The sequence below is a fragment of the Ailuropoda melanoleuca genome, chromosome 11, assembly GCF_002007445.2.
Source record: "Ailuropoda melanoleuca isolate Jingjing chromosome 11, ASM200744v2, whole genome shotgun sequence".
In the NCBI taxonomy this organism is placed as follows: Eukaryota; Metazoa; Chordata; class Mammalia; order Carnivora; family Ursidae; genus Ailuropoda; species Ailuropoda melanoleuca.
In genome coordinates, this window is record NC_048228.1 from 13810009 (window position 1) to 13836892 (window position 26884).

General features: G+C 39.3%; 1 protein-coding gene across 5 annotated transcripts in view; it reads left to right on the forward strand.

Moving 5' to 3' along the window:
* The first annotated feature begins 7785 nt into the window (after nucleotides 1-7785).
* Nucleotides 7786-26884, forward strand: part of PDE5A (phosphodiesterase 5A) — a 136443-nt gene continuing 117344 nt past the window's right edge. Inside the window, exons 1-2 of one of the 5 annotated variants that reach the window (XM_034671297.1) lie at nucleotides 8947-9793; nucleotides 10124-10217. Coding sequence is in view for 2 of the 5 variants with exons in the window: in XM_019808688.2 (XP_019664247.1) it covers nucleotides 8226-8347 (122 nt within the window). In the remaining 3 variants the exon portion in view is untranslated. Of the gene's footprint in view, nucleotides 8348-8376; nucleotides 8912-8946; nucleotides 9794-10123; nucleotides 10218-25465; nucleotides 25701-26884 lie in introns of those variants that run through there. The other 4 variants (XM_019808688.2, XM_019808690.2, XM_019808689.2 and 1 more) reach the window with 4 other exon arrangements.

Here is a 26884-nt window from a genome sequence, read left to right on the forward strand (position 1 = left end):
TACATTTGTACTTCCCACCATGGTACCTTTTACAGTTGCAGCTTTAATCAGTGTTCACATAGAGTTTTCACTTGAACTAGAATTTTATTTCCAGAATACATCCTCCATTCCTGGCACATCAATTTTTCAAAACCTACAAGAAAAATGACCTTACCCCTGGTTAGAATCCCCTCATTGAAATATTCTTGCAAGTGGTTCTTCTACTAGGGCAGCGGGCAACATGTCAGTATGTGCTAGTATGCTAAGGTTTGGGGTGGAGTGCGTTTATACCCCAAGAGTCTAACAACATTAGACCTGTGCCTGTCCTTGTCCATCATGAAGTTTGCTTTTTTAAAAAAAATTTTTGGTGGGTAGAGGGTAGGGAATGGTGGAGTCTCAGGTGAAGGCCTTAAAAACCGTATCCTACATCCATTTTACGTTTTCATTTATCTTGGAAGTCAAATAGTCAATATCTTCTTCAGCAAAGACTACTAAAGTAGCATTTGCCTTATATTTCTTCCAGAATCTTCTGCTAACCGTTGAATTTCTATCTGTCCAGTGATTTTCAAACATTTTGCAGTCTCATTTTAAACGAAGTCTCATCACAGTTTTCTGGATTCCCCAAATTGGAAAAAGCTTGTTTTGCCTAAACTAGCCACGTATTTCTGATGACAGGTGACATAGGGTGCATTCAAATCAGGACTCCATGACTGGCTGAAAAGAGAGAATTACAAAATGAATTAGTAACACTAAAGAGGGAGAGCTGATTTCACAGGATAGATATTCAGTGAGTTTTAGATAACGTGCTGGATTTGGAGAAAGGAGTTTGATGGGAAGATGAAGCTAGAAGTCACTTCATATAGTTATTCTCTCAGTAAGAATTATTATAAGAGTTCAGATTGCCTGGTGTAAGATTTAGTAAGAGCTCAGAGTGCCCGTGTGGCTCAGTAGGTTAGGTGTCTGACTCTTGATTTCAGCTCAGGTCATGATCTCAGGGTCTATGGGATCAAGCCCCATATCAGGCTCCCCACTTAACAGGGAGTCTGCTTGAGATTCTCTTTCTCCATCTCCCTCTGCTCCCACCCCCGGCTGTCTCTCTCTCAAATAAATAAATAAATCTTTAAAAAAAGAATTACCGAGCTCTATGTACTGGGCACTCTAATTACTACTGTGTATTTCTTATATCACTTAACAGTCACAACACTATGTGGGCTGCTGTTACTCCTGTTGTAGATAAGGAAACTGAGGCATTGGAGTAGTTGAGTAAATTGCCTGTGGTCACACAGCTAGCAAATGTAAAAGATGATACAAACTTCCAATCTAGAAAAAAAAAATCAGTCCTATTACTTTATAATCATTTATCATTTTACCAAAAAAAAAATGTATTTCCCACCAGACCATAGGAGGAGTGACTTTTGGCTGTTTAAAATATACAAAGAAACAAATATCCTCTCATCATAGAGTAAACAACCCCAAATATTGTCACTAGTGAAGAGACAGCAAGAGACTAAAGCAGACTCTGAAAGCATTCCAAAGAGAAATTTACCAAAATGTTTTCAGCAATGGCAACACAGTTCATAAAAATATGTAGCTTTCCAAGGTAACTACTGCAAAAAGAAAATCACTGGCATTGAGAAATTAGAGTTTTAAAAACGTTATTAAAATGTTTTTCAGATGCCTAGCCCTAATATAAAAGAGATTATGTGGGCCTGACTCTCATGCTGGAATAGCTTGTGCAAAGCTTCTAACTGATGCACTCAGTGATTTCATCAGCAGAGAAGAATGAAAACAAATGAACTTGAAGGAATTGGGGCCTGTTCTATGGGTGTAGATCCTTCTTTCTATTGATTTATTGACTAAGCATCTTGGGACTGCTATTATTGAAAGACAACATTTTCTGTGAGCATAGCTGGAAAATTTTATCCTGGAGCTTCTAGATTTGAATGACTGCAAGTTAGTTCCTTTCAATATATTGTTAATTTCCCTATAAGAAAAGAATGGGAAAATTGAATCACTGTGACTGTATCTGTAAAGAATGAACTTCTAGTTTAGTCTCTATTTCTTTTTTTTTTTTTTAAAGATTTTATTTATTTATTCAACAGAGATAGAGACAGCCAGCGAGAGAGGGAACACAAGCAGGGGGAGTGGGAGAGGAAGAAGCAGGCTCATAGCAGAGGAGCCTGATGTGGGGCTTGATCCCATAACGCCGGGATCACGCCGTGAGCGGAAAGCAGACGCTTAACCGCTGTGCCACCCAGGCACCCCAGTCTCTATTTCTATATAGCCTTTGTTTATTTAAAAAAGAATGTAGCATTTTCAAGGCATGGATCGAATCTGGCTTGATAATTAAATCACACTTTTCCTTACCTACTTGGGAAGAGGCAGGCTCCACAATGGTGTCTACAAAAAGGTGTGAGATTTTTAAAATGAGACTGTCCACATCAACTGAAAATTTTTAACCTATGATTTATATTTTATAAAAAAGACAAGTGATTCTCTAGACTAGAAATTCAAGATCAATAAATCTCTGTTTCTCTAGATTTTCTTTTAAAAATACACATTTTTGTCCCTTTAACTTTTAAAGAGTCTATTTTAAATGACCTACTTTTACCCTGGTTTTGAGTTAAGTGTGTCACACCTGGATGTAGTTGACTTAAAAGTGTTTCAGTCCTTGCTATTTCTTTCTAAACTAATTATTTTATTTTTAGTCATTCTGACTAGTGCAGGATATTTTCTCTAGAGAATGGAATCTCTTTTTTAATAGGAAAGTGGAAGAGAAGAGCATAGATGTGTTCTGGATATGAGTGTTTGGGATATATGTTATGTTTCTGTGAGTGGTTAATATTATTTATCAATGAAAACCACATAATTGCTCTGTTTAACATACTCTCCATTTGCAGGTGAAAGGGCAGGGAGGAACCTGAGGAGCCCTGAGGTCAATCCGCCTCCGAGACAGGACTTCAAAGCATTATCAACAGATGGTTGTCCACCCCATTTGTAAAAGTCTCTAGGGAAAAGTTCCACAGTTGTTTTTCATCATAAATCCATCTGCATCACATCCCACTGTCAGGAAAGTGTGCCTAGTATCTGTCCAAAATCCCTCCTGTTTTCATGGAAATCCATTTCCTCTATGTGTGACCTTCGCTGATACCAAAAACAGCTGCTCACCATCTTCTCTGCAATGTCTTTTCACATGGATCAGCCTTTGTGTGTCAAACTGAATTCTGGGCTGCCACAAAAGACTTGAGCAGAAAACCCTATCTTTGATTTGGGAAAGAAAATGCTACGTACTGATCGGAATAATTGCACTGCTACACGGCTTTATTATTCATAAGCTGGCTCGGTCTTTGAAATGGAAAATTATGATCTAATTTAAATTCACGCATTTAAGATATTAGGCTGATCCCTGCTGTGTAACAGCTTGAAGCATGTACTCCAGCACTGTCCTCAGGAAACTATTTCACATTAGCCCAGGGCTGCTAAGAGTAAAAGGTGATTTTATTAAGTGTGATAAGACTTCCAAAGACCACAAAAAGAAATAACCCTTCCTCAAAGATCCATTGCTAACATATTTACACACAATACACAAAAGTACTGCCAAAGTAATCTCAGAAAACGTTTTTTTTTTCCAAATTGTCCCCACAAATATCTACCGGACACATGCCACATCACACTCACTATGCTTTATGACACAGTGTTATTCTAGAAGGATTCCTGAGGTGGCCTCCATGAGTTTTTCTCCTGGTGTTCACACCCTGTTGCAATTTCCCTGCCCTCGTGTGAAGGCAGAACCTTGAATTGCTCCCAACAAACAGAATATGGCAAAGGCGATGGGATGTTTGTAATTATGCGTACGTGATTGCGTGGTTGCGTACATAAGATTATCGTCCCATCTCGCTGGAGTCTCTCGCCCTTGTTAGCTCTGAGGAAGCAGGCACTCACGTTGGGACAATGAAGGCAAGGAAACGAAGGTGGCTTCCTGAGGCAAACGGGGACTCCCCGCCAACAGCCTGTTGGGGTCTCCAGCCAGAGCTCAGCAAGAAAAAGAATCCCTCAATTCTACAACCACAAAGAACTGGAATCTGCCGACGGCCTGAGTGCGCTCGGAAGCAGACCCTTCTCCCATCCACCCTCAGATGAGACTGCAGCTCTGCTGACCCCCCACGGCCTCGTGAGACCTCCCCTAAACAGAAGACACAGTTTAGCGGAGCCTGGACTCCTTATTCAGAAAAACTGGGAGATTACAAATGTGCGTTGCTTCAAGCCACTAAAATTGTGGTAATATTGTTACAAAGTAGTAAATCGACTAGGTCCTCAGTCTTTCTTTGTCTTTCTTGACCTTGAATTCTCGGAAGCATACAGGCCAGTTATTTTGTACAAAGCACCTCAAACTGGGTGTGTGTGTTTGGAAACCCCTCAATCTGATCCTCGTGATTAGATTTAGATTCAGGAATAACACAGGAGTGATGTTGTATCCTTCTCAGAATATCCTACTAAAAGGCATGCTTGGTTTGTCCTAATATAAGTGATATTAAATTGGTCACTTGGATAGAAAGGTATCCACAAAGTCTCTCTGTTGTAAAGATACTATTTCCCCATGATAACTAATAAAACACTTGTGAGGAGATACTTTAAGACTATGTAAATATCCCATTCATCGTCAAACTCTCACTGATTAGGTTTAGCAACCACTAATGATTCTTACTACATAATTCCTTTTGTGTTTATTAGTTAGCATTCTACTGTAAGAAACATTCTCTTCTTTATTATTAATTTCTCTAGTGATTTATTTACATCAGGGTAAAATTACAGTTTCTTATTTTAGTCAGCTGTTAAAATTTACTATTACTGTATATTTTGATATTTAAATTGCACTAGATTTGTCCACTGGAAGCTCCCTGCAGATACATCCTCTGTGCTTCTGATATATTGCCATCATTTTAAGCCTTTCTAATTTTCTAGCAAAACAAGATTTTCCAGGCATATCTTATACTTTTTGTGTCCTAGACCTGGAATTTTTTCTCCAAAGACTTCTGATTCCTTTTAAAGTGAAGAACGGTATTTAGAAACCAAAATCTGGGTACTAAGTGTACTCATTGCTACTGAAATGTCATTGCTTCTTGTACCTCCCAGTGACAGAGCTGAAGTAGATACAGATATATATTCAACAAAATATGTATAGACAAATATACTAAAAACTACATTACTGGGAGAAATTTTAAAAGAATGGAATAAATGGGTAAATATACTATATTCATGGATTATAGGACTCATTATTATTAAGTTGTCAATTATGAAAATGTCTTAATATCTTACAAGGCTGCAAATCTATATATTGGCTGGGATTGTGGTCACATCTGGGGCTCAAATGGAAAAATATCCACTTCTGTGCTCACACAGGTTGTTAGCAGAATTTAGTTCCTTGTATTTTAAGACAGAGGGATTCATTTTCTTGATGACTGGAGCTCCTTGTAAGCTGTCAGCTGGAGGATACCCACAGCTCTTAGAAACTGCCTGCATTTCTTTATCATGTGGGATTTCTCCACATGATACAATCCACACCTACACAACCCCCACATATTTAATTTTTAACCTCCAATTCCATTTCAACACCACAATGTACCTTCTAGTCTTCCCCCTTCAATAATGAGAAACCTGGATCTCATTATAAGTGCACGTATATTAGTTTTCTCAAGCTTGGAATATACTGGAAGGTTGCAAGGGGGACAGAATATACTGTACGGTATTTGAATTTAAAAAAAAGCAAGACAGGAAAGATTTCATGACTCTTATAATTCACATTCTTTTTTTTGGTAAAGGAATTTGATCATCACAGATTTATTTTTTTCTAGTTGTATGATCAAAACCTCAACAGTAGAGGTAGGTAAAAGTCAAATCATGTAGAAGTTTGTAAGCCACATTAGAGAGTTTGGGTTTCATTCTAGTACAATGGGAATTGGAGGCCTTTCTGTTAGGCTTCCATGGCACATTTTTTGTTGTATATAGTATTAACAGCATTTATAAAGTTATTTCCTGGTAATGTTTATTATTTACTCAATCTTCAACTCATTCTAAAACAAGATTGGAGATGCTTATTTGCAATCCATACCAGTAAGTTAAAACATTAAACAATCTAGCAAATAGGGATAAAGAATAAAATGAAGCTGGGAAACAAGAGGTCAGGGTGAGGTCACCTGTAAGAACTTTAAAGTTAGAGGTTTGTTACAAATTTTATCTGAGCTCTCTGGAGACTAGAAGGGTTTGAAATAACTCATTCCCCAGTCCCTTGTCATATACTCACTTCAAATAACAGGCCTGCACAGTAACCCCCAATCTACCATGTATGCCACCATACAGAATTCAGACTCCCTAATGGCAGAATCCTTGGATTGTTTTTCTTGCAGTAACTTTTCGGAAAACTTCCTGGTTTCTGATACTTTAACCCTTTCAGGTTAAGAGAAAAATGGACAGTTAGATAGTGTTTGTTTATTTAATCAAGGCAGCTAATTGAAGCAAACAATTCAAGCCAAAAATTCACTCCATTTTTTTTGTAGGAAAGTATAGTTTTAAATTATAATTGACCTTCTGTTAGGAGAAATGCATAGATTTCCACAGGGAAAAACTGAGCACTGAGGACAAAGTCTCTAGTTCACAAGCACTGTAATCATACACCAGGATCATAGTAACAAATTAGAGAGAATTCCCATTTTAAAATCTGGTATAATTTATCCCATGTTATTTCACATTCTCCTGCTTTGCTTACTTTTTATTGGTTTGTGGTTACTTGCAGACATCAGTAAAGTTTCAGAAAAACTTTAATTATAGAAGGACAGTTATTTAATGCAGGAAGGGTAAACCATTGCATTGGGGGATTGGAAGACATTTTTTAATGTTCTTATATGATCAATTTAATTATGCATTTCTATGTAGTAATACTCATCCTATGAGTAATGTCTTACATTCTTGCCAAGAATATTTTGAAAGGACTTTTTTTAAAGTATGTCAGCTGAATCACTATGGGTATATCACTGCTAATGGTGTTGTTCACACGTTGTGAAACATACAACTCCAGATTTAATTCTGCCCCCAAATTAGGTCATTGCAAAATATCATATTAAAACTGCAAATTGCGGGACAAGGAGATAGAGATAAGAACAAAGCAAAAGGAAGACACGAATTCCTTTTTGTAAAGCATGATTGGGATAGGACAAAAAGGAGTTGGAAGGCTGAGCTCTTTGAAACAGATACTTTTTTGGTGGGGTGTGTGTTAATTCCATTTAAATATAAATGACTAATTAAACTTGGGCTAACCAGCCTGCTCTGCACTGTCCCCCGGGAGCGCCTGCGCTGTCAAGTTAACCTAATCGTACAGAAGTGCCTTTGTTTTCTGACTTCATACACAAACTATCATGATTATTTCAGTTTACCTTTTCCTTTTCCCAGAAAATCTTGTTCCAGTCACGAAAAGGGAATGTTTGATGCAACGACGCCTAATTTATAATTATTTGTCGTTATTATTCACATATCAAGTACGGGAATGCCTTTGTTGCAAGTTACCCACCAGGACCCGCAAATCCGTGGCACACACCCCGGGCTGGCTGGGCTCCAAGGAAGGTTGATCCCTGCACCTTCCAGACCCAAGCCCTGGGTTGGAGGAAAGCGAGGCCAGACGGTTATTGTTCACTCAGGCCTGAGGAAAAGTTGCCAGGGTAGCAGCACCTTTTACTTTTGGTGACAAGTTCCCCTAACTCCAGCTTTCCGGACTTGGGATGAGCGCGCACATCGCGACTCTCCCTTTCTTACTGTGGGGCACTGTGCGAACACACCCACAGTCACCTCTGCGCGCTCCCCTGGAACCCGCTCAGCACACAGCGCACCCCAGCGGCGGCGTGGCCTCCTTCCAGCCGTGGCCACTTAGCTTCCGGAGAGCTCGCCAGTTGCCTCCGCCGCCGCCTTGGAATCTGGGGACCCGACAGACTGCGAGACCCGCTCTCCGCCGGACCCCAGGGAGGACGCGCGGCTGCTGCGCCTGCCCCACCCGCCACACCTGGGAGCGGTGAGGACCAGGAGAGGCGGGGCGCGGCCAGAGGCTGGCCCGGTGCTGGAGCAGCTTCGCCGAAAGCCAGCCGGACTGGAGCAAGGCGGAGGGGGAGGGTCTCGGGGCAGAGTCTTGCTCTTCCGAGGGAGGGACCCCAGCTGGGGTGGAAAACAGCACAAACCAGCTGCAGAGACGCTAGGCGCGGATCATGGAGCGGGCCAGCCCCGGCTCCGGGGGGTCGCAGCTGCAGCGGGACCAGGATTCCGTGGAAGCGTGGCTGGATGATCACTGGGACTTTACCTTCTCTTACTTTGTTAGGAAAGCCACCAGGTAAGAAGAGGACCCCTGGAAGACCCACCCGGGGCGCTGAGAGTGACCTGGGGGCTTGTCTCTCTCCCCTTATTGAATTTTCCTCTTCCTTTACCATTAAACAACCTCTGTTCCCAGGCCCTTTGCTTTTGAAGTAGGTCTCTGGTCCTGTTAGGGTGTAGAGACCTCGACTTTATGGCCAGTACAGTCGAAAAGCCCAAGCGTGGGATTCGATCCAACTTGCTCACAAAGTTCAAATACAAAAATGTGCATGCGGACCCCCCACAAACACACCCCGGCTGCCCTGGTATTCCCAGAGAGCAAGATTATTTACATGCATCCGCGCTCACGGGCCTTCCCCAGCGCTTCTCTAGCCTCCTGGTCCCCCTAAATCTCCTTAGCGAAACCAAAACAGTTTTTGAGCCCCTTCCCTGCAGCTCCGGAAGCACCGTTTCCAACTCGGTCCCAGCGGCTCCGCTCCTCCCCCGTCCCCCCTCGCCCCGGCCCTTGGCGGGGCGGGGAAGCCGGGGTTGGGGCGAGACCACGAGGAGCCCAAAGGCAGCAACATGCCGGAATCTTCCCAGAGTAAGTGCTGTCGCCTTTTGCCCCCTTCCAGTCCCTTGCTTGGCCCGGGCGCTTCCTTTCACTCTCTCTTGCCCCCAAGGCGGCGCCGCTGAAAGGGCTCCGCAGAGGGCTTCGCGGCGCGCACACAAAGGGCGCTTGGGAGGCGCGGCGGGAGCCGACAGCGGGGGGCTGACGGGTCCCGCGCGGCCCCAGCCGACCCCAGAGGCCAGCTCTTCCTGGTCGAGAGCCAAGCGCCGGGGCGGCCGCTGTGGAGGGCGGGGAGCAGGGAGCCTGTCCTTTGGGAGGCGGCTGCCCGGGGGGCAGTTGGGGCGCGCGTGGGAAACGCTCGCCGTAGAGTTGGGGAGGAATTGAGGCTGAAGCCGAGGAAGGAGGAGCTGGAGCGGAGAGTGCGAGGCGGGCGGATCTTCCCTGAGCCTGAGTTGGTGAGAAGCCCGGCGCGGGCAACGCTCCTGCACGCGGACTCAGGCTGACTCCAGGACGCGCCTCTTTGGACAAGGGTCCCGAACCCGCTGCCGCCGTCTCCAGGCAGCGGCCGTGGGGCAGCTGGCGCTGGCTGCCTTGGCCGCCAGGAAAGCGCACTGAAGGCGGTGATGGTGGAGCGGCCGGCAGGGGCACGGCGCTGGGCTCCCCCCCGCCGGCGCTCGGTCTGCGCTGTGCCGGGCGCTCCCCGCCAGGGGGCGACGCAGCGCGGGGCGAGCGGGCGGCGGCGGGCGGCGGCGCGGTGGCGGGGTCGGTAAGGGAGTAGCAGGCTTCGAGTCACCGCCTCACCTGGGCACGTCGTCGCCCCCCGGCGCCTCCTGGAGTCCAGAGTCTGCGGAGGCCGCATGGTCTGCACTTCGAACTTCTCATGTTTGCTATGTTGCCCTTTGGAGACAAAACAAGGTAGTCCCTTCAGCATCACCCCCCCCTTCCCACTTTCCCTTGGGGGCTCGGGGCTGGGTGCTGGTTGGTGGCGCCCGGGGCACACCAGCGGGGGGGATGCTTCATTGAAAATGAACTGTCTGATATTTTTGTCTTCCTTTATTCTGTTACGGTGTATTACTTTGGGATCTAAGAAGGGGCTCTTTTTAAGGCTGTTTCTCATAACGAGTTTGTGTCGATTTCATCACTTTCGGGGGTTTTGGACAGAGGCGACAGCTTAGGGCAAATCTTATCTCTTCTAAGGTTTAATTACTCCGCCCCCTTTTAAAGTCCTCTCCCCCGCTTTGGCAGTCTTCCTTCAAAATCCTAAATCTGGAGCAACCGGAGGATAAACCCTGAAAAGAAAGTGATTGCTTTTCGAAGGACACTTTTCTGCGAGTTTGGGGTGAGGCACTAAGGCCATCTAGATCTGGAATTATTGATTGTTGTGGGCCCCCAGTTTTCAAAGGTCACCTGCTACTCTGAGGCCATCTGTCCTTAGTTTCCTTTCACCCTTGCACACTTCCACTTTTCTGTCCTCATTGAATGGAGAGTGGGCAGGAGAGCCGGGCTGATTTTGTTCAGTGTGTCAGGGTGTTCTGTGGAGGTGTTCTGTACGCAGATTATTAGTAGTTGAAAGAAAAAAGTGATTTGTCTTACAAATCACCATCAATGTCTTCTTCTTCCCCGCCCCCCCCTTAAAAACAGAAACTTAAGATAGTTTGGTGATCGTTTTTAAGTAGTCATACATGAGAACACTTCACTCAGAGCTTGCCAGAACTTTAAAAGTAACATTTTATTGGAAGTTAAGTGGAAAGGGTTAAATTTAATTTTCTTTTCACATTACTTTTTCTCCCAAATAGCATAGAATTAAAATCCTCATTTCTCAAAGTTACATTGTTCAGTGTAAAATTTAGATCATCTGAAACTTTTTATAAAAACTATTTTTTAGTTATGGTTTTTATGTTATAGTTGATGTTGACAGTAGGCTGACCACTTTATATGACATGTATGTGTGTGTGCATATATTCTTATGTCTTTATAAGAGTTTATGTTGAGTATAAGTTGGAAAACGAAAGTGTAAAATATTTAGGAGTAGTACAGGCCCTAATTAAGAGGTATAAAGTGCTGAAAGTTGTCAGTTTAGAGAATATAATCTAAGAGTTTGTGTGTAGTCAGAGGTTTCTGTTTGGGCTTATATTTTGTGGTATTAACTGGAGATTTAAGATTGAGAGATTAGACGGGAGTTGATTATAAAAATTCCAAACTTCTAAACCCAGTGTGATTCATATGGTTGTGGTAAAAACTTATTGCAGACATTTTAACTTTACAGCTAGGATTTTTTTTTTTAAAGATTTTATTTATTTATTTGACAGAGATAGAGACAGCCAGCAAGAGAGGGAACACAAGCAGGGGGAGTGGGAGAGGAAGAAGCAGGCTCATAGCAGAGGAGCCTGATGTGGGGCTTGATCCCAGAACGCTGGGATCACGCCCTGAGCCGAAGGCAGACGCTTAACCGCTGTGCCACCCAGGCGCCCCACAGCTAGGATTTTTTTAACTAGAAGCTGTTACTTCGCTTTTTTCCCTTTTGTTAACTTTGTACGTGTAAAATGAGTACTGTACGTGATTCAGGACCCCATGAAACAGATAGCTCTGTAGAAATATTTAACATGTTTTAAAATTTAAAATAAATTTGGATTCACTTAGATTGGCCATCTGTGCCTGTAAACAGGCATGTTGATGGATCTATTTCTACATTGTTTAATTTAATTGTTGTCTTTGGACATTCATGCATGCTTTTTTATCCTATCCCCAGACTGAAATGATCTGTACTGAGTAGTAGTCATTGAACAGAATGAAGGTTTCTGGCATTCCTAAATTCTCATTTAAATACCTGTGAATTTTGGTTGACATTGAAAGCAGTTCTGCTGCTATATTACTTTGTTTCCTATAACTGTCTTCAAACACAGAGCAAGCACCTAGTTAAAAGCTACAAGCTTGGAGCATAGTTGCTTTTTAGTAATCACAGCCTGTTTATGTGAATTTGAGTGTCAGTTGAACAATTCATAACAATCTATTGGCATAAAAATTAATTTGAGACTAGTAAGCTACAACATATGGAAACTCCCACCCTCACTATTCTAGACAACTTTGCAGTTCTACCCGGCTGAGATACTGTGTTAATTAAGGGCTCTAATCTTCATGCATTTGCAAATGAAGGCTTCTGGGTGCTAATGCCACTTTAACAGCTGTCGTTATTCTTGACAGCATATTAAAATAATGTTACCTTTCATTAGTTACTAATCATTTCTGCCATCGTGGGTGATGTTTTAGATCATTTAGTATTGTAGTAAAGTCAACGTGATTGACTTTTTATTGCTTTGTTTTGTACTAGGCAAAAGCTTGAGAATATTTGGCATATAATGGAAATAGGAGTTACTAAGTGAGGACAAGTTTTTATGACTGCTTGGATCAAAGTCCAGAAACAGAAGTTTTACACTTCCATGTAGCTTTCTATGGTAGACTTTTTATTTGGCACTGTGCTGAATTAGTTGACATTCTGGGTCCTGTGTTTGGGATTTTTCTTTTTTCTCTTCTCTTCTCTTCTCCTCTCTTCTCCTCTCTTCTCTTTTCTTTTCTTTCATAATTTTTTCTTATCTCTAAAACCTGTAACATTTTTATTTACAAGATATTTATATTAAAATCAGATGACAGATATAAAATATTGCCATCCACTTTTTAAAAATACTGTTTCTGTAATTATATAGAATGATTTGTTAAGCATATTTTATTAAGCTGTCACTAGGGTTGAAGATAATAAAACCTTGTGGTTATTGACTCAGTCTGACTTTAATATTATTTATAATATTTTTATGATGGTAATTCTGATGCAGTAATGACCTTTTCTTTTTGTATTGTTTATAAACAGGGTTCATATGGCCAGCTTTAAGCTGCTTTTTTAGTGACCTGAATGTACTCATGTGTTTCAAATTCTTTCCTCCTAGAAGAAGCTGTAGGAGCCCCTAAAATGATGTTTCTCTCCCTTCTATCTTTAGTGTTCTCAAGGTTTCAAATTCAGATCCATTTTAGAGTCTGCAGTGCAAGGTCATGATTCCTAAAAATGTCGTAGAATTAATGCAGTGGCAATTAGTCATAGATGAATATCTTGAAATAAATCTATTTGCTTAGCTAACAAAAACTTAAGTAGGCATATAGTACAATTCAGTAGCTTTTTCTCAGATCTGTGGAAATCGCCAATATTTTCATAAGATCCATGTTTTCAACACTTCAAGGTGTACACTTTTTAGCATTTTGAATATGTTGTGCAACTAAATTTTCTTTTTAAGTCATTCCACCTAAATATTTAAATATTTAAAATATCTGAAACTGGCTTTTAAGTTTCATAGGTAAAGTTTGTACCTTCATCCTTATCTGATTACAGAGAATGTCTTTCTAAGATACTCCTCTTCCTTTAGATTGGAAACACAAATTAACTTAGAACTTTGCTTGAACTTCCTAATGCATTTTAATAATGCTCAGGAAAGATTTCTTCCGTAATTGAAAAGACTACACAGAACTGTTTGGTGTTTATTAGTTTATCCCCCAAACATTTTTCAACCTAATAATTTATTAAACCTGTAACTGTTATGTTGAGTTAAATTTGTTCCTTGTCCTCAGAGCTGATTGTAGGATGACAGCCTCTTCCTAGGATGAAAGCCTTTGGTAAGGACTGCAGGGCAATTAAGTAAATCACTGAGTTGATTGATCGTGGAGGGTTGAAAAATGACTAATTTCTGAGTTTAGGATGCAGGCTAGTTACTGACTTTGCAGGACTTCCTATGAAATTAGTTTAGCTGGACAGATGTAGATTCAGTTGACCATGTTTACAGCTGATGGATGTGGTCTTGGAGATAGCTGTTATATCAGGTTCTCAGTAAAAAGTGCCTGTGAGCTACATACCTAGGAATAAATATTCAAGAAAGTCTTTCCAACATGAGTCATTCATTTGATATTTAGCTCTGTAATCTTATTTACTGACTTGGTGTTTCCATTTAATTTGAATTATATGTTATTTTTCATGATGTAAGTGCTGTATTCATTTTCTTTAACTGGTAGGAATTTATACTTATTGCTAACCAAATGTTTAAGTAAGGTAAAGCAAACTGAGTGTTAAGTTCTTAAGAATCATTTTGCTAGGGGCACCTGGGTGGCTCAGTAGGTTAAGCATCTGCCTTAAGCTCAGGTCATGATCCCAGGGTCCTGGGTTCAGCCCTGCATCTGGCTCCCTGCTCTGTGGGGAGTCTGCTTCTCCCTTTCCCTCTGCCCCTCCCCCTGCTTGTGTGCAAGTGTGCGCACACTCTCTGTCTCACTCAAATAAATAAAATCTTTAATTTTGATAAGTATTCTAAAAAACTTCTAAAAAGCTCTTAAGGATATCTATTTATTTATTTCCCTGGTTTGTAGTTTGTACTGAACATGCTTTTTAAAGTGTTATGTGCCATTATTAACTTCTGTATTCTTCAAGACTTTTCCCTTGATTGTGAATTTTAAAATCAACCTTTGTTGCAAATTATCTTCTCTGAATCATTTTATCAAATCTAAACTTGGGGGAAAAAGATTCCCGCCCCAATATCATATGCCTAGTGATAACTATAAAAATAGCAATCATTATTTCTACTCTCTGTTGAATACATATGCCAATGTTGTAAGAACAGATCCTGATCTTTTAAGCTGATGAAATATTTAAAACACACACACACAGAGGATTTTTAAATTTAGAGTAAGAGGGGATCATGTAATCCAGTGTTTTTCAGACTTAAGTAACGTTCCTCTGTTAAAGAAAGACATTCTTATTCGTCTCTAGTGTATTAGTTAGAAAGTGTTTGGTCATATAAACCCTACTTGAATTCATACAAAATTGACTTACATAATTAAGTGTTTGGTTTGGTTATGAAATTCAGCTGATCAAATATTGTCAAGGTTCTGCTTGTCTATATATCTATTTAATCTGGCCTTCCTTTAGTCCATCCATCTATCCTTTCTTCCATCCATCCATCCATCCATCCATCTATTTTTTGGCCCTATGCTGTGTTGGCTTTATTCTGTATGCTTTCTTTCTATGCTGGAAGCTTTTTCAGGGCAACTTTCTGTGGGTCTTAAAATTCTGATATTAGAGAAATACCTTGTTATTCGTGTCAGTCCTCGCAAAATTACTCTGGCCTTGTTTGGGTCTTGTGCCTGGGTCACATGACCAATCACTGTGTCTGGAAGAATAGGGTTATCCAAGTACTTTGTTTGGGCAGGTAACCCATAATGTGAAATGCCTTTGGGGGAGAGGTAATTCCCAAAAGAAAGTGATATAGACATACCCAGAAGTTCTAGATATCTACCATACCTCGTTTTGGACTTCCTTTTATTTAATATTAGTTAAATGTGGAATTCTTAAGAGGAGGTATAATTTAATTATAATTACAGCATTTTTCCATTTGTAATACCAACATAAATTTATGTAACTATGAATAATAATGGTACATCTTCAGCCAGATGCAAATTGACAGCATTTATTAAATCACCTTTGCAGAGTGAATATGGCCCCTATTGTCCAATAAAGGGTCTGGTGAGGTCAGCTCACCTTTGCTACAGTTGGCCTAATGATGATTCACTTCTCCCACTGGGTCTGCTCAGCCATCAAGCTTTTATTCCTGTAGCACAGCATGCCAGCTTTTGGTTTGAAAGCATATTTGCATGTTAAATTTGTCTCTCTCTTTTTTTTTTTTTCTCTTTATCCTAGAACCACTGAGCTGTAGAGTGAGTGTAAACACAAATATAAACCTGCTAAAATTACAGGACAGTGCTTGGTTTAAAGGTGGTCATCCCAGTCTTTTAAAGTATACTTCTTTCACTTTTTTGTTTTGTTTTGTTTTAATTATCATCAGTGTGAAAATGCAAAATTAAGACATTTTCGTAGAAAATTACAGATCTTCAAAACGTACTTGTTTGGGACTCTCAGGCCTTCTGATACCTCAGATTAAAAAATGCCAGTCTAGTGCAGTCTTCCCATATCTCACCTGCAAAGCAAATCAGTTTATGTATTTATAGCATAGATGTCAGTTATTATGTTTTCTTTCATATATAAGTAGATTTTCCCTTAAGGAACATTTTTCACACATGTGATTGTGAATGCATGGAAAATTACAGAACATGTCTCTTTCAGCTCTCAGTCAAATTTGAATGTAAAACCATATGAAGCAATTCTGTATTTTATTTATATTTGGTCCCAGTTAACTTCTGAGATGTTTTCATAGCTGGAGAAAACTTGGAAATACTAAATAACTTTAAGCAGAGCATTCATTTCCTTTCCATGCCAGATCTAGGAGAAGTCATCACTGTAACCTCAGAGTAGAGATTATTCGAGAATATCACTTGGAAGTGCTCCGCATCTCCCCAGTTTCATTTAATAGCCTATTATAGTCATTTTTTCTTCATCTAAACCAATGCTTCTCAAAAGGGATGCTATTGGGGGTGTCTGGGTGGCTCAGTTGGTTAAGTGTCCAGCTCTTGATTTCGGCTCAGGTCATGATCTCAGGGTCGTGAGATCAAGCCTGCGTCGGGCTCGGTCCTGGGCATGGAAACTGCTTAAGAGTCTCTCTCTCCCTCTCCCCGCCCCCCACCTCTCTCTCTTTCTCTCTCCCCCACCAAAAAAAGAAAAGTGGTGAGGATACTATTAACATTCAGTGATGACCTTTTTATGTTGTTGTGAGAAACTGTTGAACACATTGCAGGATGTTTAACATGCCTGCGCCCCAAGCGTTAAATGCCAGAGCACCCCCATCATTATGACCCACATTTCCAAGTGCCCCCAAGTACATATTACTATATACATACTGCTTGTGTTCTAATACTAAAGATATAGTATTTTGAACTGTTTAATATTGTTCTGAACTGTTTAATATTGATTTCTACTGATGGTGGTTAAGTGTATGACCTTGGGTGCTTTATCTGCCTTCTCTGTAAAATGGACAGCATTTACTTCATAGTGTTCTTAAGAAATTTAAAAGAGATAATGCATGGTTCCTTCTCTTTTTTAGAGTGAATTTCAGTAGTTTACTATTTTACCTTGAGAATCATCAGTGCCTTAAATATAATAACAGATTCTGATTGTCATTCTTTTATTCTGGTAAGTGGGAATTAGAACAAATGAACAGTGATTTATTAGATTTTAAGAGATCTTATTTTTTACATGAAAATTAATGCTTTGAATAGAACTATTTATGGATTGTGTGAAGTTCTGGAAAGGGAATTGGAATGGGAGCCCAGACCTCCCTGTGTTGTCCCCAGCTTTGAGATTGGCCCAAATTAATAACCCTGGGCTTTAAAGTGGGAGGGTGTAGGGAATCAAGGCAGAGAAATTCATTAGTGAGTTTAAAAATCTCTTTCAATTCTAAGCATTCTTTTTTTTTTTTTTTTAATTTATTTGAGAGAGAGAGAGAAAGAGAGCGTGCGCGAGCGCGTGCACACAAGCAGGGGGAGCTGCAGAGGGAGAGGGAAAAGCCGACTCCCTGCTGAGCAGGGAGCCCAACACTGGGCCAATCCCAGGACACCAGGATCTTGACCTCAGCCTCGGCCTAAGGCAGCTGTTTAACTGACTGAGCCACCGGGGCACCCCAGCTGGAAGCATTCTTGATTCTCACAAAGGGCACAGATTATCAGATTCTCAGATTGAACAGATTCCTTCTTTAACTACTTTCCAAATATGAGTAGTGGATCCTGGTCAAATTATGCAAACAGTGTAACTAAAACTATAAAATTAGGATCTAAGAGCAGGAAAAATATCTAACATTATATTTATTTTATGCGAGTTATTTTTGTATTTTTCCTACAGATAATTTTAGCAGATTTCCATATGAATTTTTAACCATCCCTTTCCAGACAGGAAATTAGTACACTTTCCCTAATTCTGGTTTTAATGTGATTAATTCACACGACTTATGAAAAAGAGCACTGAAGAGAAAGAAAAAAGTGTGACATTTTAATAGTAAACTTAAAAACATGGGAATGCATCGTATTTTGTGCATTACTCAGGGCCTGCAACTTTTTACTCCATTTTATCTGAGGCACCCTGCAAATCTCCCCAAATGTTACTGCTCAAGGACTTGCTGCATAGCCGTCCTTGAAGCCCAGGCTTCAGGCTACTTAGAGAATTTCTTCAATTGAGCCCCTTAGGGTAGGAACTAAAACAGACCAACTTTAGTCCCCAAATCTGTAGCAGAGTGTTAAAGTATTATTTTGTCTAGTATTAAAACCATTCTCCAGTTTAGATTTATGGTTATTATGAAATATTGCTGTGGTTTTCATTATAGGTAATTGGTTATATATTTTCTCACATTTGTTGACAGTTTTATTTTATCTTTGGTATTTTGAAAAAAAATCATCCCCAAATCTCTAATTTATTTTTGCAAAAAAAATTAATTTAAGTAGTAATGGAAAACAAGCTATGTTCTTGCATTTATTTTTCTAAACTCAATGTTCAGCTCTTTGTTTTTATATATTATTCAGAAAATTATGTTGTATGTAAGTGTAGTTATTAGTCTAGGGAGTCTTAATGTTTTTTCAGTTCTAATTTGAGAAAATACTAACATTAAACCAACTATTTTTTTTCATAAAAGTGTTTCTATAAAGATGTTAGTGCTTTTAAACTAGGAGCTTAAGAAGAAGCAGTGGCTAACATCTAGTTATTCTGTATAGGCCCACTGAATAAATTATTTTTACTTTTACAAATATAAGATATACAAAGTATATCTTTTGAAGATATACTCCATTCAATAATGTTTGATTAACTTCAAAATATTAACTCTCATGTGTTAAGCACTGTATTAGACATAGAGTTTGGGTGTCCCAGACTCTATGCTGTCGCTTTATATGCATAATTTCCTTTAATTTTTAAAAAAGATTTATTTATTTATTTATTATAGAGAAAGAGAGAGAGAGGGTATGGACGAGGGGGTGGGCAGAGGGAGGGAGGAGAGAGAATCCTCCAACAGATTCCCGGCTGAGCATGGAGCCCAACACAGGATTCAGTCGATCCCTGAGATCATGACCTGAGCCGAAATCAAGAGTCAGCTGCTTGACCTACTGAGCCACCCAGGCGCCCCTCCTTTAATTTTCTTAAGAACCCGAGGAAGGTTTATCATTATCGCCCTTCATTCTATGGAGAGAGTGAATAATTACCTAAGGTGTTACTGCTTGAAAAAAGTACCTCTGGAGTTGAAGCCTAAGTCTGTCCCACCTAGGGCCCTTACCCACAGGCTCTGCCAAGTTTAGTGTCAGCGGTGAAGGAAGCAAAGCAGAGGCTCATAGATTTAATGTCATGTAGACTCTAACTCAGGAAAAGGTTCAGGTTTCTCCTAGGACCATTTAAAGTTACACGCGCATTACTAAATGATGTGCCTAGAGACTTTGCCCAAGTGGTTTAGTTTCCATATATAATTTTTAGAGTATAAAAAGTGGGAACTCTCCAATGACATTTTAAAATAGAATGGCTGAATATTTAGGTCCTAGGCCATCACAATTGTATTTTTAGTATTAGAACACAAATACCCTAAGTACAGTATATTTTCAAAGAATTTTTATCCTTTGATATATTATTTTAGGCAAGAGTACAAAACACATTAAACTTAGTTGCTCTACAATTAGGTTGCATCTAATTGTATTTTTAACTTATGAGAGTTACTGTGTTTATATCACAATTTTACTTCATAAATTTTTCTTCTTTTTTCCTCAGTTTTCTAGATGCCAAGAAATATTGTATAAAACCTAGACACAGTGCTTTTAATCATTTTTCCCTTTAAAGACATCTGGAATATTAAATACATATTTTAAGGTAGTTCTGTCTTTTTCAAGATTCATTTTGTAAGATGAATGAGCACTTCAACTTTGGTAGAAAGTAAAGTTATTGCTGCATGGAGTCCTTATGGACCCAGATATCTGTGTGTGTGTCTTTTGCTAAGCATATTTGAAATATTATGCAAGAGTTTACATCCCTCTGTCCTGCCAATAGTTGTGCATTTCCTATTTAATATTTTTAGATGGCATTTGGAGGAAGCCGTGACATGTCTAGATTAGTGGAAAATTTCTAGAACACAAACTGTCAATTGTAGTTTTCTTTCCTGTGATGGGTTTCTGATAATCTTGTGTATAAATGAGAAATTGGAAAAGGAGGAAAAGTTTTATTCTTAATACCATACGTGCCTTACAGTTACCGTTCATTTTTTCAATGAGGATTACTAATCAACTTATAGTATTTTTAGAAAGAAGATGAAATGCACTCAGTATACAAACTTAATTAAATACCCATAAAAAAGGTATTACTAGGTTTGAACCATTAAATTAAATCATTTAAGTTGGTTGACTCTATCATTTTAAGAATGATACACGTTTCATATACTTAAAAAATACAAGTACACAGAGTTCTGCCACATTTATAATTTTGAGGAAATAAACTCTGTTACAACAATTGTAAAAAATGACTGTTCACCTTCTAAGCTTTCCCCCACCCCCAATTTTTTTAATTTTTTTCTATTATTCACGAATGAATGAACTTGGTCATCCCTCTGTGCATTACTAAAGATGCAAAATGTCCAACTAGAAATATCCAGCTCAGCCTTTTCTTGCAGCAGCTGCTAGAACCTGGCTTCCTGGCCTTTTGAGTTCATGAACTCATTTAATTTTGTAGGGCGCTCCACCTACTTTAACACCATTTCAAAGGGTACAGGGCTGGTAGTGTTATAAAGAACCTCAGTGAAATCCAAATGTGTTAAACATTATTCTGCATGACACTGATTTTTAAATCCAATTGCCATTGCCTGAGCAGTCTGGGCTGTAAGAGTCTTCCTTAAAGTAGAATATTAAGATAATAAACTTCTGATTGGATTCATTAATATTTAAAAAGATTTGAAATTTAAAATTCAGGTCACATTTATGACAACTCATGGCATGTTTTTGACAACTGCCATTTGGCTGTATTCCCTATCATCTAATTCATATCGGTCTCTTGGGCTCTTTGCTGGCTTGGCCTGGGAAGGGGTCCTGTTGTGAGCCCAGGCCGCAGCTAAGGTTGAGACCACGGGTGGTATTCACATTGCGTTACCTGAGAGGAGTAACTCCCAACATTGACTGTGCTACCCTCCAGGGTTTCTCCAGTTATTTTAAGACATACTGTAAAGGTTAAAAACGAACAAACACAAAGTGAAATTTAATTTACCCGTTTAAAAAAGGCGTATAATACAACTCATTTATGAGGTAAGAAATTCTTTGTGTCATAAAACAAGGAAGGATATAAGGGACTGGAGGATCATAAACCCAATTTTGGTAAGGAGAGGAGGAATGATTTGGATGGGGTGTTAAACATCAGGATCTTGTCATCGAGTATAAATTTTTGGCACCCTTTTCACTGCATTTCCTTTGGCCGTGGCTTTGCTTCAAGTGTCTAGGGCCTGTTAGCTTTCCTTAACAGCCTCGTAAAGGGAAATCAACTCAAAGACTTCGAGAGGGCCCCCCTGCTTTTGATTGTTCCCAGCTTTGCCGGCAGTTAGCAAGGACATGCTTATCCACGAAAGCAGAGTCGCTAAGTTATTAGTGCTTGGAACACAGGGTCAGAATACCTTGCAGAACTTGTATCTCTTTCCTTCTTTTTACTCAGATGGTTAGGCTGCAACTTGTATAGAGTTATGATAGAACTCTGTTTTGGAGGAGGGGAACTTCATGGGATTCTGTCAAGAATGGCATTCCGAGGTATGTGTTTGGCCGAGGGCTTTGAGTCGTCAGCATGCCGGTAGCCAGCCTGTTTCCAGACCGTGTTAGCCCGCTCAGCCTGTAGGCTTGTACACCACGAACACCTTTTACCCCTCAGCCTTTCTCTGATTCTCAGAACTTTATGAAGATGTGAACACCCACTGCTTCTCACCCCAGCCCCGCACCTCCATTGGAATGAGTGCTAAGGGTACGGGAGATAGCAAAATCTTCAATATATGGAGGAGATTTTGAAATGCTTTTACAAGCATTTTCTAATTTGACTCCTGTATCAGCCCTGCGCAGTGAGTGAAGGAGTAAGGAGGTCCTTCTCCCATTTAAAAAAGTGGAAGCAGAGGGGCAAAAAGACATTGAGTTCACTGACGTAATGATCATCATTGGCCTGTTGAGAAAGTAAGCCTTCGTTGTTGGGGCGGGGGGCGGGGGTCTTCGTGGCCTGTTAATACAGCTGCCCGTGTTTACAACTGAAGACTTGACATCCAGAGAAGTCGTAGATGGTCCAGCCTCACATATGTGTGGTCTTATAGCTGGAACTGGCATTACCTTCTGTTGGCCTGTTTCGTATTCTTGACTTTATAGCCTGCTGAAGACAGCGCCTTGCACTTCATCAAGAACTCAGAACAGGTGGTATTTTCCCTGTTTTATAGAAGATGAAGTTGAAACTCAGAGGAGGAAAATGTTTGCAACTGGGCATACAATTCATTGGTAGTGAATGCTTAGATTAGATTAGAATTTAGGAATCCCCAAAACCTAGCCCCTTGATGCTTTGAAGTCCCAAGGATTTTTAGCAATTAATCAGTCTCTCTTTCATGAGCCAATTATAATTTGTTTTTTCTCTGTTAAATACATGGTGTGGCTTTGAGAGTAAAATGAAAGAACTTGGTTTAAAGAGGAATTTTATACTACAAATTATTTATCTATATGCTTTCAAAAGGTTTGGTTAGTATACACAGGATCACAGTGTGGTAGTCCTTTGTGCTCTTTTGATAAAATTAATGTTAGTGATTTGATAGCCTGGAACTCATCAGTATGCGGAAGAGAACCTACCTTTTCTTTGATGTCTATCTGCCCACAATTTCAGTTGGGGAAAAGAATATAGAATGAGTGGTGTGGTCAGAAGAAATACAGGATACCTAGTTAAATTTGAATTTCAGATGCCACTTATACTAAAAAATTATTCATGTTTATCTGAAATTCAATTTTAACTGGGTGTTCTGTATTTTTATTTGCTAAATCTAGCAACCCTAAGAATGACTCTTCTCTTGAACACATTCATTATACATTATTTTTCAGGGCATTGTTTTAGATTTATAAAACATGACCTGGTTTCAGAGAAACAGACATGGGATTCGGTCAGATTTTTTTCAGGACACTATCCTTAAGGATCTTTATTCTCCAAGTCCTTTGACACAGTTTTTACCTCAGCGGCTTAATATGCCATCTTTTTATGATCTGAGTGCAAAAAATTAAGTTAGAGAATGTGTTATTGTAAGTGATCTTATTCTCTCTATACCTTGTATGCTTGAATTTGAGTTTGACTCTTTTCAGATGCAGCTAGAAGTTACAGAGTGCCTCCTTCATGATAAGCGTTGATGTTCTGGGAACGTTTATATTCTTACAGGCCATAAGACTTGGAAAAGGAGACCTGGGTTCGACTCCTGATTTTGCTACTAAATAGAATATCTTTGGTTCAGCCATTTAATTTAGCTTCATAATTTAGAAAACAAGATTGTTAATGCCTGCCTTACCAGGTTTAAATAAAATGGTGCCCCCATTTTTTCCAGTATCATTCCAAAATCTCACAAAATCAAGGAAGAGAAGTAAAAATAGAGCTCCTATCCTAGCCACAGGAGTGATTTGCCCAGTCAGAAGTACCATCTAGGTTTCTTGAATCCCATCTGGTACTTTTTACCCTTATATCTGACATGTTCACAGTTATCTTTTCCATCTTTATTCATTTGTATGCATTTACATTTAACTTCATATGATGGCAAAATCTAATATGTATATAAATTAACTCCTGAACACAACATAAACTTCAATTTTGGAGGAGTAGTCACTGAGTGGTTTGCCTGGGGAGCTCAGGACTCTGGTGCCCAGCATAGTGCCTGACACACTCAGATCTTTACCTTAGGAGAATAATTCATTCTATTTTTAAAAAAGGGTATTTAAATATGAATCCAATTAAAATGGAGGAGAAGTCAGTGGAAAGGTTTTGATTGGAACCTTATCTTGAAAATGGAACCACAGATTATGAAAGTAAATTAATCTACTCAACCATCAGAAAGGTTGAATACCCATCATTTGCATTGACATGGATGGAACGGGAGGGGATTATGCTAAGTGAAATAAGTCAAGCAGAGAAAGACAATTATCATATGGTTTCACTTATAGGTGGAACAAAAGGAATAGCATGGAGGACATTAGAAGAAGGAAAGGAAAAATGAAGGGAGGGAAATCAGAGAGGGAGACGAACCATGAGAGACTATGGACTCCAGGAAACAAACCAAGGGTATTAGAGGGGACAGGGGAGGGGGTGGGGGGATGGATTAGCCCAGTGATGGGTATTAAGGAGGGTACGTATTTCATAGAGCACTGGGTGTTATACGCAAACAACGAATCATGGAACACTACATCAAAAACTAATGAAGTACTGTATGGTGACTAATATAACATAATAAAAGAAAGAAATTTAAAAAAAGGAAGCAAATTAATCTTGTCGTAGATTTAATAAAATTTAGATTATAATGAAAATCCCATGCTAAATTTTAGATAAACAATTTTTGACAAAACTATTCCACAATCAATTAACTTTACTTCTTCATGTTTGACTTTTACAGCAGGGTTAGAGTCTCTTCTTTTTCTTTTCAAAAAATCCTTTTTCAAATTAATATTTGAAGGCTTCATCAGTTTTTTCAAGGACATTTCATAATCTTGAATATAGTTATTTAAATAAAATTCCCTTTTCAGGTATCTGTTATGTCCTTATCCTTGTTGATTCTTTCTTGATTTGTTAGCTGGTCTTTAACTGGGCATAGCCCTTAACTGTCAGTGGCATTGTGTAATAATGTAATGTAATTATAAAAAAAATTGTAGTGTATCGTAATGGTTCTCCAACATTACTTTGACCTACTTCTAGAAATTCCGTATCTTATATAAGAGTTTTGATTTACAGGTTATTTGTATAGAGACTGAAGTATTAAAAAATTATCAGGAGAGGACTGATAGTCTTAAGAGGAAAGGCCCACTTCATATAGCCACCTAGGTCACACACTGTGAAACTTCAAGGGATGTCTGAAGAGAGAGAGGTGTGAGAAATGATTTAATTTTATTTGTGGGTTGGTTCTTAAGTGATTGTTTTGATATTATGATAATGTATGTTTTCCTGCATATGCATATAACTACAGGGACTCAGATAATCAATAATGTGGTCATGAGAATCCCCTTCCCCCATGACTGGTGGTTAATAAAAATTGTTGATTGAATGAGTGAATGTATTAGATCTGCTTTTCCTGTATAATTTAATATTAAGTTCATCTCACCAAGAAAATAACTAGAAACAAAATACTTGTGAGACAATACAGTAATAAAAAACATATAACAAAGAATTTTTAAGCACTGGCTATATTTAAGACATAGAGTAGGCCCTGCAGGTTATATGAGGGTAAATTAACCGTAGTCATTTGTAAGGCTTACATCCAAGAGGTGAAAAATATTAATAATTAAGCCACAGTGTTGATTTTCTGTAACCAATACACCAGCATTCAGGTATTCTCTTTTGGTGTAATTAATTTAGGAGCCTTACTTATTGATCCATTCACTTCACTCAAGAATTATTTATTGTAGACAGACTATGAGACAGGCATTTTCGAAGACAGACAAGTAGCTCTGATGACGTTTACATCTGGTTGGAGGAGACAGACAAGAAAACAACAGATTAACAAACAGGAAAAATATCCAGCAATAAGAATTTAGATGCTGCGAGGTGAGAACACCACGTGTCAGAGGCCACTCTGGGTGGCATGACCAGGGAAGACCTGTCTGAGTGGAAGATGAAGAAGCCGTGATCAGCCAGACATAGGTGAGGGGAGAACATTCTGGACTGGGGGCACGTAGAGCTTGGGGTCTTGAGGAGCACCGGGGAGGCCAGCCTGGGCAAGTGGGACTATGGTAGGGGATTAAAAGAGTTTGGGCTTTGTTTTCTGTTCATTGAGAAGCCAAGTAGGATAATTTCGATGTTGAGATATACTTTGTTTATACTTTGCTCTGGCTGCTGTGGGGAGAATGGGTCGAAAAGGGGCAAGTATAATACAGAGAGATCAGTGGAGGGCTGTTGGCCATAGTGGACTTGGACCAGGATGTAATGCAAGAGGTAGAAATGAACAGATTGGGATATAAGGTTTGAGGAGTGACATCAACAGGACTTGGTTTGGACGTGAGATTTGAAGGAAACAGAAATTTAGAGTAATTCCTAGATGTTGATTTGAGTAACTAGGGAGGTGATGGTGCTCTTTATTAATATGAGGAAAACTGGCAGGGAGTGAGATTGGAGTAAGATGATGGGTAGGCCATCGGGAATTCTGTTTTCACCATTTAAGGTGTCTTAAGTTGTTTAGATTTCCTATGGATTTGACAGGTAGATATTTTGATTAAAAAGTTGGTTACCATTTTCCAATAAGAAGATAAGAAATAAATTGGACTAAATTTTAGGATGGTAGCTGAAATAATTCAAACGCCTATTTTTATATTGATTTAGCAGTTTAAGTTACATGTGCATATCTTTAAATCGCATAAAATATGTTAATTTAGACATAAATTACTTTTTTCCTATCTACATTTAACAAAACAATTTTATTCAGAAACTTCCTGTACATTTTTGACAGCTTCACATACATTTTTGACATCAATGTCTTTGGCATCGCTACTGAAATTTTGGGGAGTTATGTAAGTGTTTCTTCTGAAATGAATCTTTGAAAGGCTTTTATAACTGTATTGAACACTTGAAATTCTGAGGTCGTCCTGATAATATCTGTTATTATTTTTTTTTCCCCATTCCATTCTAGACTGGTACTATTTCTGAGTAATAGATATTTACGAAATAATACATTGTTGTTCAAAACAAAATAATCAAGGGAATAACTCAAAAACAGAAAACTTAGTAGAGATTCAGAAATAAGGCAGTCTCTTCTTTTTCCCTTTGTATTCTTTTTTTTCACTTAATAAATTGTGGAGATTATTCACAGAAGTACATAGAACCATTTTTCC